The 13,596-nt window shown below is 38.2% G+C and overlaps 2 protein-coding genes across 2 annotated transcripts; one reads left to right on the forward strand and one right to left on the reverse strand.

Annotated features, from left to right (window-relative positions):
• Positions 1-1,878: 1,878 nt before the first annotated feature.
• Positions 1,879-6,363, reverse strand: LOC113133207 (ADP-ribosylation factor 4-like). The gene is made up of 6 exons (XM_026311851.2): positions 6,184-6,363; positions 5,517-5,597; positions 5,278-5,387; positions 4,657-4,728; positions 3,451-3,576; positions 1,879-3,341 (listed from the first exon to the last, which is right to left on the reverse strand). The coding sequence occupies exons 1-6, from the start codon at positions 6,248-6,250 to the stop codon at positions 3,255-3,257; spliced, it is 543 nt and encodes a 180-aa protein (XP_026167636.1). The 5' UTR covers positions 6,251-6,363; the 3' UTR covers positions 1,879-3,254.
• Positions 6,364-7,288: 925 nt separating this feature from the next.
• On the forward strand, positions 7,289-12,189 carry LOC113133470 (uncharacterized). The gene is made up of 12 exons (XM_026312301.2): positions 7,289-7,408; positions 7,524-7,567; positions 8,125-8,188; positions 8,322-8,453; positions 9,917-10,021; positions 10,115-10,164; positions 10,298-10,423; positions 10,523-10,568; positions 10,763-10,834; positions 11,010-11,163; positions 11,277-11,359; positions 11,458-12,189. Exons 1-12 carry the CDS (start codon positions 7,376-7,378, stop codon positions 11,608-11,610), a joined length of 1,062 nt encoding a protein of 353 aa, XP_026168086.1. The 5' UTR covers positions 7,289-7,375; the 3' UTR covers positions 11,611-12,189.
• The last annotated feature ends 1,407 nt before the right edge of the window (positions 12,190-13,596 follow it).

Genomic DNA, 13,596 nt, shown 5'->3' on the forward strand with positions numbered 1-13,596 from the left:
ACGACGCATGTGCGTTGTCACCGTTTTTGACGACGCGCCCACCGCCGCATCCACCCCTGATAACGACGTCGCTAGAGATCCCGCTGCTACCCATGGTTGCTTGAAGTCGTACTTAGATAAAATCATACTGAATGACCCACATACACCAACACTTATACACCGTAACAGACCAGTCGTCCTGTCCCTGCAGCTGAAAAACACCCCCACAACATGATGCTCTCACCACCATGTTTCACTGTAGGGATTGTATTGGGCAGGTGATGAGCAGTGCCTGGTTTTCTCCACACATACCGCTTAGAATTAACACCAAAAAGTTCAATCTTGGTCTCATCAGACCAGAGAATCTTATTTCTCATAGTCTGGGAGTCCTTCATGTGTTGTTTGGCAAACTCTATACGGGCTTTCATGTGTCTTGCACTGAGGAGAGGCTTCCGTCGGGCCACTCTGCCATAAAGCCCCGACTGGTGGAGGGCTGCAGTGATAGTTGACTTTGTGGAACTTTCTCCCATCTCCCTACTGCATCTCTGGAGCTCAGCCACAGTGATCTTTGGGTTCTTCTTTACCTCTCTCACCAAGGCTCTTCTCCCACGATTGCTCAGTTTGGCTGGACGGCCAGGTCTAGGAAGAGTTCTGGTCGTCCCAAACTTTTTCCATTTGCGGATTATGGAGGCCACTGTGCTCTTAGGAACCTTGAGTGCTGCAGAAATTCTTTTGTAACCTTGGCCAGATCTTTGCCTTGCCACAATTCTGTCTCTGAGCTCCTTGGGCAGTTCCTTCAACCTCATGATTCTCATTTGCTCTGACATGCACTGTGAGCTGTAAGGTCTTATATAGACAGGTGTGTGCCTTTCCTAATCAAGTCCAATCAGTTTAATTAAACACAGCTGGACTCCAATGAAGGAGCAGAACCATCTCAAGGAGGATCAGAAGAAATGGACAGCATGTGAGTTAAATATGAGTGTCACTGCAAAGGGTCTGAATACTTATGACCATGTGATATTTCAGTTTTTCTTTTTTAATAAATTTGCAAAAATTTCTACATTTCAGTTTTTTTCTGTCAAGATGGGGTGCTGAGTGTACATTAATGAGAAATAAAATGAACTTTTTTGATTTTGGCAAATGGCTGCAATGACACAAAGAGTGAAAAATTTAAAGGGGTCTGAATACTTTCCGTACCCACTGTATATAGTGTGATGAAGATTTGTTTCTACTGAGCACCACCAAAGTTTTGGAGAAAGATGTGAAGCTGTTCATATATTGGTTGCATATCAAACACAGATTTATACACGCCATTTCAGAGGATGACTGGCATTTCAGCTTTAGAAGAAGCTGTTGTGTAAAAAGTTAACTTTATAACAGCTATTAATTTTATTTAGCTATAAAGTACAAAGGAGAGAAACTGCCCATAACATATATGTTGTGTTATAGTGTTTTTACAGCCACAGGGCTGCTTAGTGACACCTACATTTTATTTTAGATAAGCTCGTCTGCTTACTTTGACAGCAGAAGTGACAGTTTGACGTGCAGAACGTTTTAGACCATACCAAAGCTTATATTAACGATGTAAGATGTGGTAGGAAGTGTAGTGGCTTTAAGGGAAATAATATTTAACCAAAGACAGACCAGAGACAAACATCTGCAAAGAACTGCATAGTCACAGGCCTCAACAGAGTTGGTGTCAAAACACACCACTTCCTCTTATCAGCCAGTTCCTGATAGAAGATGCCAGTTGAGTATTTTAGTGCATTAACATGAAACTAAATCTGCATGACCTAATTTCACCTTCTGTGAATACAGCTGTCAGAAAATATTTGTAATAACACATTAGAAAGGCAAATGCTTCAAGTAAAACTGCCTGTTCAATAATGGAGTCCAAAACACATTTTTTTGACAGTGGCTTTATTCTGAGCTTTTTTTTTTGTAAAATACTTTTAGCTAATAACTGTTAAGAGTGGTGGCTCCAGCAACTGCAAGCATAAGTTGGAATGTAAACCCCAATAAATTCATTCGTGTTTCAAAATGATTAGAATAATTGAGAACATAATACACTATTTGCCATTTACCTCAGCACAATGCACTTGCCAAAAAAGGACGAACAATCCAAACAAAGAAAACAAAAACAACATGCTACGTTGTTGTATCACACTGACACTGGCCTTGTGTCAACACTGAAACACTTCCTTCCTCATTTTAGGTTTAAAAGGATTTATCGTCAGGATGAATAGAAGAACTGAAGTTATTTTTTGTGGTGAATTTAAAATGTAAGACAGAAAAGTAAGGACAAATTCACAAATGTTCAGAGGATAAAATCCTGGTTGATAGTTAAGCCAACTTACAAAGAAGCAATCGGCACACAAAATGTGGTTACTGCTCCACAGCATACACTGCAGCACAAAAAGGAAGTGTCTGATTGTATTATTTTGTCTTTCACAAGCCAAAAATTTACAAAAGCATATTAGGAGGAAGCATAACCTAAGAATGAGATAAGGAAAGGATTACTCAGATTTGTGTGGGAAGGCCCAGAAGGCACAATGTTCCTTTTTGGACCCATTTAGTGGGAGGACACACAGTTCGACAGAACAAACTAAAATCAATCTATGAAATGACTGTAATCCTTGTCCGTCTCATTCTCTAGGCTACAGGACTTTACTGGAATGACTTGGCTTGAGATTGACGATATAGCAGTTAAGAGTAAAGGGCCAGGTCTGCAAGACTCAAAAATCTACAATGGGTCATGGAGATGAACAGCTTGTGGCAGTCTACAAAATGCCATTCCCCAAAGCTCTGGAGTTATATTATCATACCGCCCAACCTAGGCTCAACACTGGCTGTAAGTCCAACAAATATACAAGTTGGTTCGATTACAGCAAATGCTGCCTAGACAGGAGCCAATAAGCCATGTGGAAAGACAACTCCCGTTATTCATTGTTTCTATTCAATTTCCCTAGAAAACCATTTGCTCATCATGGAACTGAAGGTGTAATTACAACTTGCTGTCATCTAATATTTTTGGAACAAAAGGAAAAAAATATAGATTACTTCGAGAGATAATATGCTAATAGTACTGACAGCAAAAGAAGAAATACAAGACATAAAATTTCCCAAGAATTATTAAGTTGTCCACCAGCCTTGTCTTTTTTTGTGAACATTTGTGCTGGAAGACAAAATGTTTCTGAATAAAATGTCTGTGCTTTCGCTCATGTCCCCTGCTGTTTAATGTCTCTCTCTTTGTCATCTATCCAGTTGGTCCTTTATTAGTTCTTGGAAAGCTCCCTGGATAGCCAGTCAAGTCCTTCATACAGCCCAGTGCCCTGGGTGGCGCAGGTTGACTCAATGTGCCACTGTGGAATCAGAGATTACATAGTGTAAATCAGGAGAATATGAATGCAGTTGTGTGCATTGTAATTTTACTGCAGGTGTAGGCATAATGTATCTATTCAGATTACTTACAGTTTTGTTGCGGAGGGCATGTAGGCCCAGTTTGTCTGTGAGTTCACTGACTGATAAGGCATTGGGAAGGTCCTGTTTGTTTGCAAACACCAGCAAAACAGCATCTTTCAACTCGTCCTCCAGCAACTACAGGAGCAGATAACAGATTTGAACTTAGTCTCCAAGGTTTAGTCTTAGCACCAAAACAAAACCGATTAGATTGATTTGTTCATTACATATATTTACAGTGACACAGAATTACTTGCTGGTCATCAGTTAAGGAGGTTTCAAAAATCTTACAAATTTCTCAAGAAGCCTGTTTGTATGTAATCCGTGTTGATATGGCTGCAACAGTGCAAATGGCTGAAAAAAGGCACAGCCATTTACATCCCTCCTGCTGCACAGCTTTCTTGTTTTGCAACAATCCCTGTTCTACCCACTGCTGATTACCTGGGTCAGGTGTGTTTAGCTAATCAGAAGCTGGAAGATACCATCTCAGATGAGGGTGGAGTGAGGGAAAGCAAAGTGAATTGGTGTGTCCCAGAATCTGACTGACTGAACACACCAGACCCAGGTAATAAGCTGCGGGCAGAGCACAGATAGTTGGAAATCAAGTAGGACGGTGGCCCTTGAGGAATATGGGTTGCCCATCCATGCTTCACTCAATGCAAACAGATTACCATATATGACATTTCAATTACTCCAATTACTTTTTCCCCTCACCCTGACCTAGAACTATTTCGGTGAGTCACCAATACATTGACCACACCTTCTCTAAGTCAGAACAAATATGCTTGACAGGCTATGTCAGTACCAACAAGGCAGCACAAGTCAATTCTGGTGTGGTCGAGCCCCTGTATTATGTATTATTATTATTATTCAACATTAATGGTATTATTATTATTCAACATTAATGGGCAATCCATGCCATCCAGATATGAACAGATCATGTTCAAAAGCTCACTAGGCCTTATTGCACATGTTGGCAAATTTCCCTACAACATGACAAAACAATACAAGTTTAAGTTTAACCACACGAACACAACCTCTTGCTCTATGGGATCAATATAGATACTGGATGGATGCACAACATTAGACACATCTAAGTTAAAAACAGCTACTTCACCTGTCATGAAAATAATCTAAAATGACATTGTTATTGACATTGTTATGTAATAACTTAATGCGTTATGGATCCATACTGAGCTGAACATATTAAATACCTACCATCTTTGAGAGCTCCTCTGCAGATTCTGCCACTCTTTCTCTGTCATTACTGTCCACTACGAAGATGAGGCCCTAGATGAGAACAAGTTTATTTGATTTATTTGATGAGAACAAATTTAGTTTCAGTAACTAAATTAATGTACAGGGATTAAATTGATATTGGCAAAGATTTTAAGAAACTATGCCAAAAATCTCAAACGTCCACCAAACTAAACAGGAGCAAACATTACAAAAAGAAAAGAACATAGTCTTTCAACGTGAACATAACCTACACCTACTTTTACCAACAGGAGTAATGCAGGTAGACAGAAAGAAAGCAAACCCATATTCCAAAGTAAACAAATGAAAGTACAGTCAAGGACTAAAATGTCAAATACAATCTGTGTTACTGTTTCATAATACTGGGTGCAGCTGCATCAGTACAATATTTGGGTGTCAAACTTATGGTTGCACTGAAACATCTTTACTCTTGTGATCTTAAGTATTTGAGAGGTGTATACTACTACTACTACTACTACTACTGCTGCTGCTGCTGCTCCACATTAACACTGCAAAATTAAACCTGGACTTAGGTTTGCCTTATTAAACCAAAGCTCACCACTTTGACAGTGACAATCATACCTGTGTGTTCTGGAAATAGTGTCTCCAGAGGGGTCTGATCTTGTCCTGGCCACCCACGTCCCATACAGTGAAACTGATATTTTTATATTCTACTGTTTCCACATTGAAACCTTTACAGTGCAAGAGAAGGTAGAGACCTTAATAACATACAAAACTCAATTTTTCAAGCACATCTTCATAGTGTCAAGCAAACACTCAAGAAGATCATATAAACCAACTAATAAGGCGGTTTGTCTTACCAATGGTTGGAATGGTGGTTACAATCTCACCGAGCTTCAGTTTGTACAAAATAGTTGTTTTTCCTGCAGCATCCAGCCCCACTGCAGGGAAATAAAGAAAACAGGCTGTGAATTTACACAACAAATGTGACTGCAGAAAGCAAATCATCTGTTAGTACGAGGGGAGAGAGGCTGTCTACACCTATAAAAGCTGATCTTACTGGAAATATGTCCTAGCACTATGGGGAACATAACCTGCGACCCTACTGTCTAGATACAGGCTTGAAAAAAAATGACCACTATATTAGTCACACACCCGTCAACCCTCATATGGAGTTAGTCTGCCAATAATAAGTTAATGAGCACAAACCTTCAATACTTAACTCGTTATTTTACAAGTAGCTTTCAGTTAATGCTGAGCAGTAATAATTTTGTAAAAGGTACATTTGGTTTTAAAGAGGCTAAGTAATGTAAAATCATTTGAATTTAAGCCTTTCCACTCGCTAAGGCTCGGTGCGGAAAAGTCCAACATTTCTCTCAAACAGCAGAAAACGAAGTGTCTCTTTTTAGTGTTTCGTCCCCGCTTCTGTCTCGGGTTTGTATTTTAAAGATCAGAGAGAAGCTAAAGCTAACACCTAAAGCTAGCTGGCTAACGGCTAAAGTTAGCCTTCGACAGGTAAACACTCACCCATCAAAATCCTCATCTGCTTTTTGCCAAAAAGCCTCGAGAAGATTGAAGAAATGGTGAGACCCATGACTGAACCGAAGACGTTTGGTTCTGTAAAAGTAACGTGATACTCGCTTCAACCCGGAGCAGGGGCGAAGTGTAGTTTCACTCGGTCTCCACTCGAACTGCCACGTCCGGGCCAACGTGGAACACACGACGTCACCGATTTGACTCAACTTTATTGACACGTGTGTTAATCGAACACACGTTGTTGTTTTCGCATTGACAGAACCTGGTTGGTTTATTTATCAACCACCATTTAGCACAATACAGACTTCAGTGCTATGGCAAAGGCTCATGCTATATTTTACTTGAATTTCATTTCCGTTTAAGCAAAAGACAAGTTGTCAAATGCAAGGCCGATTCCTACCACTAGACGTCGCGGTTTCACAGGCATTTATCATTTTATGATTGCGTTTTGTAACCGGATTTTATTAATTTCACAAGATTTTTTGTGTTTTTATTGCTTTAAATGATGTATTTTTAATATTTATTTTTATCTTATTTTACTTTACTGTAAAGCACTTTGGGCAGCTTTGGTTGTTGTAAATGTGCTATATAAATTAATTTGACCCTTGACCCTGGTTGCTTGATTTGATTATTTTTATTTATTTATTTATTTTAACAGATATGTTCAGAGTCTGCACTTCACTTGTGTATGTGTTTGTGTGTGTAGCTGTTGGTTCTCAATGCAACAATACCAGTTATGATCATGGGAGCTAATGACACACTGAGCATGCCAGCAGGGTAAATAATGCATCTACACATTCTTGGGGAAAATATGCTCTAATAACAAAGAGAGGGAAAATATCCAAAAAGTAGAGAGGGAATTCCTTTTCAGTGTCTTCCTGTCTGCCTTAAGTGTTTCAAATTCTTAAAAAAAGACTTGTAGTAAGAAGGAATATTCCCATACACCACCTGGAAATTCCTGATCGAAAGAATTGCAGTGGTACTAACCCATGTGCAGTCACAAAGCACGCACTCAAAGCAGGTGGAGTTAAAACAGCAGCACGTGACAAAGCACAGACTTTATAGAGGTGTGCTTTCACTGGACAACACACTAGCACAAAAGCCTGTGACAGACAGGTAATTTACCTGGGCACAGGGCACGAGTTTGGGATTATTGATTTGAACTGATTATTGGATATTTAGCATGGAGCTCAATGGTACACTGAGTACAGATCAGGTGAGCATTACCTTTAACAATGTCCTGTGCATTAATGAACTAAACTTTTTTAAATGAAAATGTTCTGGATGGAAACAATGGCCATACATTACATGTTTGAACTTTGTTTTTCCAGATTCTCGTTCTCTCAGATATATACTTGGGGTTTCTCACTCCCAGGTAGTATACTTTACTCATATGGTTGAATTACTTGTTTATTAGATTGACACAGTTGGTTTATTTCATGAAATCTGCCGAACTAGCAAGGCAAGATGTAACATGAGGCAGGTTTATGTTTACTTTCTGCTCTATTAAGAGCATTGCCATATATGTTGCGTACTGAAATTATGTTCAGGACTGAAATGCAGCTCACTGGATAGTTGCAGCTACTGCAAACTTAAAACTACATTTGGTTAACACCCCCTGAATTGTCCACATTCTTTCTATAGCCTGTGACAAAGAAAGCAAAACAAAAAGTGACCTGAGAGCCTCCAGGTAGTTTTTATGGAGCTAAAGAGTGGGTTAAGATTTACTGTGTGTTATTTTTTAACATTTTATGCAGCAGTCACATGGATGTGAGACAAGTAATCTTGTAGACAAAGACACTTGACTTGGCTCAGGTCTAGTGTTGATGTGGCGCCAACTTTCCCGCTTACGTGTTCTATATTCACTTTAACCTTTTACACATGGTCTACAACATGTTACTTAATATTTCACATATTCCTGATTCACTGCAGTGTGACTGGGAGTTTGTCTGTCCTGGTGGTTTCTGTAGTAAGATGGAGGTATCTAAAAAGACAGGTGAGTCAAATTGTATGCATTCATGCATGTCTTTTTGTAGTGACTTATTTTTGTGTTTAATTGATGGATAATAGTTTGCATATGCATATTATGTCTGTACAGAAAAGCAAAATCTTTTGTATTTTATGTGCAGGTCCATCTCCTGGTGCAACTTGCACTGGCAGACCTCCTTGCTGCTCTAATTCTGATGTCCACCAGCGTTATGAACAAACTCAGCGCTGACAACAGTGTAGTCATCTGCCAATACAGCCTGCCCTTGTCACTGGTGAGGAACAGTTACTTTCAGTCTGTCAGACTGAGCACTTACCCCCTACAAGTAAATTATTTACAAGACTGCTTTCTGGCAGGGGAAGGGATCATATCTGAAGTTTAATTTCATAGAGGGGACAGGAAAGTTGAGGTGCAGACAAGAGGAGAGGCATGGGTTTGCATAGGATTTTCCCTGAGTTACTAAGACATGCCAAGTCATTATGGCTGTAAAAACCTTGTGTTTGTTTTATTGTATCTATAAAGAAAAGTGGTGAGCAGTTTTGCCTGCATCATGTCTTCAGTGATGGAAATGTAAAGGGGTGAAACTGCATGTTGTAATCACTGTTCCTTTGGGTCTATTGTGAATTGCATCACTTTCAATCTAAACATTTACTGAATTCACGTGATATTTTGCAGTGATAAGAGTTAAGGTCACAGAAACTAGTTATTTTACATAGAAGAAACACAGAAAAGAATCAACTGTGGGGGCAAAAACAGCCTTACACAATTTCATTCAGTTGAGATTGTGGATTTATTTCTAAATACAGATATGGAAAATATTCAGGCTTTCAATGGTTCAACATTTAATCAAAGCAATAACCTGCAAATGAAATGACCCCAATCCTGAGATCAACTATTTCCACTTACAGTATAGCATGTGGTTATTGTTTTGTATGAAGGCAGACTCTGTAGGCTCTAACAGGCATCACGATAAAGCTGCAAATAATGAACCAAAGACAAAGTAACGACTATTAAAGGAATAATATCAGACAATAATCAATAGGTTAGTCTACATGTCAAAATTCAGATAAACTAATAGCTCATATTTATGACAGCAAACTGACTTCTCTGCACCTAGTGTGTGAATAATTAGCAATATACATTGTACTGAATATACTGAAGATTTGAGCACAACACACTTTCTAAAATGTTGGAATGGAGACAAATGTGGACTATACAAAATTCCTTATTCATTTTCCATAGAAAGATGCTTTTATTAGTCTTTTTGATTAAACTTTTTAAAAACAAGTTACAGAACATTCTTTAGGAACATGAAAAATTTAACAGGTTTTTATAACCAATTCTTTGTTTGAATATTAGAGAATAATACAAAACTAATAAAATTAAATAATAAAATGTCTTCATGAAAGCTCATAAACATTGTCCTCATAAAGATAAAGAGCAAATGTCTGGATTTGGGGGGCAGTGATGTTTTCCAGCCCCACTTGGCCACAAACCTGAAATAAAACCTCTTCAGGCAAACAGGTTTTAGATTTATGGAGCAGGACAAGGATGTTTTTTAGCAAGTCAGTATTTGCACACAGCAGAGGACATCTGGCCCTATGGCACACTATTGTGTATGCAAACATGTTACTACCTTTGCAGAGCTGCATTTAAATGATCCTTAGTTCAGCATCATGATCCACATTGTCATATTTGGCATCGGTGTATATTATTTGTATATTTGTTATGTTCCAGACATTTTATTTTATTTCATTTCTGCTGGTGGTGATTTATGCATGGACGTCAAAGAATGTAATCCAAGGATGGAGAGCACGACCCACAGAGGATGAGAGTGGACCGGTGAGGCATCAACTTTATTTGTAGATTATATCTTACTCCAAAACTGTTAATATGGATTCAGTCAAATCTTTCCCTGTCTGTCTTTGTTAATAGAGTCTGTGTAGAAGGAGAATAACCACTATACCTGTGTATGCGATGGCCTGGTGAGTTTGTCTCTCTCTCTTTCTCTCTAAATGCTATAACACGCTCCCCTTAACTACCTTTCCACATTTTCTGAATATTTTTACTGGAAAATGTCATTTAAATGTGTCTCTTTCTGTCTGTCCCTTACCATAGGTTGATCCCCATTGCAATGTATTTAGCATATGTGCTTACTCCCTTCATAAAAACTGCATTGGTGATTCCAGAAACTGACAAATCATCCAGCGACAATGTCATTAATGATACCAAATACTGCAACAGGTGAGCATAAAACCTTCATGATCATTCAGGATTTCCTCAGAATTGAAAGACGTCTGTTCCCCTGTGTTTTTGACTGTTGTTATTTTTCTATTTTCACAGTTGTATTTTGTTCTTGCATGTCTCAGGGGACTTCTGTTCAGATGCTGTGAGTATATCATGGCACATTTTTATCTCCTCCTTTTATTTCACAGAAATGGATTCATATTTTACTGTATTATACTAATTGGTAATTTTGCAGATTGAATGGTTATAGCTTATCATGAAATATTTGCAAAGTAGCTTCTACCAATTAGCCAATTTAGCCATTTGTGCCAAAATGTATGTTTTTTTTCTTCCCAGGACAGAATCCATGACGATTTCATCAGAGGTTTTCTTTTCTTTGTGGTGATAACAGTGATGTTGTCTTGCTCTGTAAGTCATAAGCATAATCATATTACTTAAGGAAGAATTTTGACTATTTTCATTTACAGTTTTATAGCTGTAGTAATGTAGTTTTGATTTATAATTGTACACTATTTAAAGTATTTAGTCTTTACATTTACATGTGTGCAAGCAGAATGTAATCACTGGTTTGGTTTTTCTGCAGGTCATTTATTATAAGGTTGGCCAATGGTATGAAAGACATCAGTATCACGGTCTTTTCCCTGTGGAAGGAGATGGACGTTCAAGAAGGAGAATCAAAGGAGTGTTTTCTACCGCACGGAATATGGTGATTGTCATCTTATTCTGCTGGACACCAGGTACGTACACACACATACACGCACACACGCACACACACACGCACACACACACACACACACACACGCACTTTTAAGGATAATATAATTAATTTCACCAAATTATTCTCCTGCAGCTCTTGTCCTCATTCTGTTCTCTATCATTATGGTGTGGACAAACCTTGAACAGCGCAGCTTTTTTTGGCTTTATATCATACAGGTACATTTTTGAGGATTATCACATTACTGAATAATGGTATGAGAAAAGATCTGTACCTTATGTTTGAGTTGTATATATTGTTGTATATATTTTTTCAGGCTGCCTGTGTGTCCCTACAAGGCTTCCTGAACAGCATGGTTTATGCCTGGAGACGGCCGAACTTTACAGAGGCTGTTCTTGGGGAGAACACGCCCCTTTTGGTGCACAACCGCCTGGCCTTCTTTGAGGAATCACTGCGGAGCTCACCTTGACTCTAGATGCACTGAGACACTCTACACTAGACTGAAATATATGATGTTCTGATTTGAGGACTGAGAGAATAACAACAAAAAGATGATGGAATCAAAATCTTTAAACGAGAAATAACTGCGACAGTGTTTTCATTACTAATTGTATCATGTAATAAAAGTAGCAGCATTTGTCAGTAGAAGGAGGAGTTCTATAGTATTTATATGGGTTGTGCAGTAATTTTTTAATGTAAGCACTGTTGATGTACTGTTTGAGCAAAGTTTTAAAAGATGTCTAAAGAATTATCAAATAATTTTTCTATGTGATTTCTATTATAGTATTTTATTATTTATTAATGCCATTCAGTAATGTGCTTTCCATGTATAACTAATAGTAGTACAATTCACATACGTAATGTTTTATTTTTAACGTGTTATGCGACAGTCCCTCTGCTCTGTCACTCAAGATGACCTGTCATATTTGCATACTTTACAGTCACCACTGCTGTCATTTCAGAAGCATGTGTCACCTGTTTTCATATCTCATAATAAATATTGTGTTGCTGTACAAATGATGCTGTCTATGGTCATGCACACATATGGGCACACACAAACAGGCAAAAAGCCTTGTTAAAGTATTTCAAACTCCATGATTATGTTTTAGCATGTGGCTCCCTGAGTTGAACCTGCCGTTAATGGTTGACTGCAGAGGAGCCTATTTACTGTTATGTAAGTGAGTCACCTGAGTCACTCATTTGTTTACTGTACTGCAAAATAAACTTGATGTTCAGTTATGGCTGTGGGATTTTAAGGCCACACAATCACCAACATGGAGGTTAAGACATAAAAATAAGGGTTATAGCACAAGGCAGTTGAATAATAAAGACACTGCAGATTTAATCACGTTTTGTTTGTTTGAAGATCTTTTTTTTCGTTCTGCAGAGTCTGCAGAGTCAGTAAGTCTCCATTGTGTTTGATATGAACACAGTAGAGGACAGAATAATGAACGTCAGTATACTGCCTCTCGTTCCTTTTGAGATAAGGGGAACTTATGACTTTTGGGCAGCACAGTGCAAGTCATTATTTATGATCTATGTATTTAAATTAATGATAAGCTGTGTTGCCATATTTTTATTTTGTTTTAGTCATGTCCAGAAAGTAACCACCCTGAGCAAACCTTTTAGTATCATATTGTTTATTCTTATCAGCACACTAGACTATACTTTAAGGTCAAAAGTCAAATGCATGATAGGGCTCCCTGGCATAAACAGCTCTCATACTGCAGCGACAAGACTGCAGGTTCATGTGTTTGTACTTCTGCATAGCTGCTCCATTAATTATCAGTCCAGTGAGTTTCCTGAATGTTTAGCACACTGAACACAAAGCTGTGCTGTTGTGAGATAATAAAAGGTAACACATACAGTACATCTCTGGACATTTTAGAGATACTTCTATGTTGTTGTTTTTTTTGATTACAGTATGTTATTATATAACTCCATTTTCTGACTATATTCAACATCCCTGGGATCCAACATGCCTAAACCAATGTAATAAAGTTCTCTAAGATCTACATTGTGCACAGGTTAATTTGTAGACCTATTTTATGACAACAAAAAACTACAATCTAATCTCTAACCCAATTAACACCACCCTTTTTCTAGGCCATAACCAGCACTAGCACAGTTTCCTTTCTGATTAAATTCTATATTTTCTGAATTTGATCCTGGTTATAAAAGTTACCCTTTGGACAAGTCAAAAACAGAAACAGAAACAATTATCTTCATCATCTAGTGTATGATAAACATGAGGTGTTCTAGAGGGGGATTTTGATGTTTACACATTTGGATTACACAATACTATACTTATAAAGGGGACTTTCCAACCAGCACGCCCAGACTACTCACCTGTTATGAGATTTCTTGTCAGCCTACACTTGCCTCCAGGGAAGAACAGCGACTGCTCAACTTTTTGTCAGGAATCGGGGTTTTATTAGTTCTTTTAGGACCAGTA

The sequence above is a fragment of the Mastacembelus armatus genome, chromosome 6 (genome assembly GCF_900324485.2).
Source record: "Mastacembelus armatus chromosome 6, fMasArm1.2, whole genome shotgun sequence".
Lineage (NCBI taxonomy): Eukaryota > Metazoa > Chordata > Actinopteri > Synbranchiformes > Mastacembelidae > Mastacembelus > Mastacembelus armatus.

What these genes read in the sequence shown, in the direction of transcription:
- LOC113133207 (XM_026311851.2), bottom strand. Translation starts at nt 6,250, where the DNA reads ATGGGTCTCACCATTTCTTCAATCTTCTCGAGGCTTTTTGGCAAAAAG. An exon ending in ACTATTTCCAGAACACACAG is followed by an intron (nt 4,729 to 5,277) that starts GTATGATTGTCA and finishes GTTCTCATCTAG; the next exon opens with GGCCTCATCTTCGTAGTGGA. An exon ending in ATGCCCTCCGCAACAAAACT is followed by an intron (nt 3,342 to 3,450) that starts GTAAGTAATCTG and finishes CTGATTCCACAG; the next exon opens with TGGCACATTGAGTCAACCTG.
- LOC113133470 (XM_026312301.2), top strand. Translation starts at nt 7,376, where the DNA reads ATGGAGCTCAATGGTACACTGAGTACAGATCAG. An exon ending in ACAGCCTGCCCTTGTCACTG is followed by an intron (nt 8,454 to 9,916) that starts GTGAGGAACAGT and finishes GTTATGTTCCAG; the next exon opens with ACATTTTATTTTATTTCATT. An exon ending in CTTATTCTGCTGGACACCAG is followed by an intron (nt 11,164 to 11,276) that starts GTACGTACACAC and finishes ATTCTCCTGCAG; the next exon opens with CTCTTGTCCTCATTCTGTTC.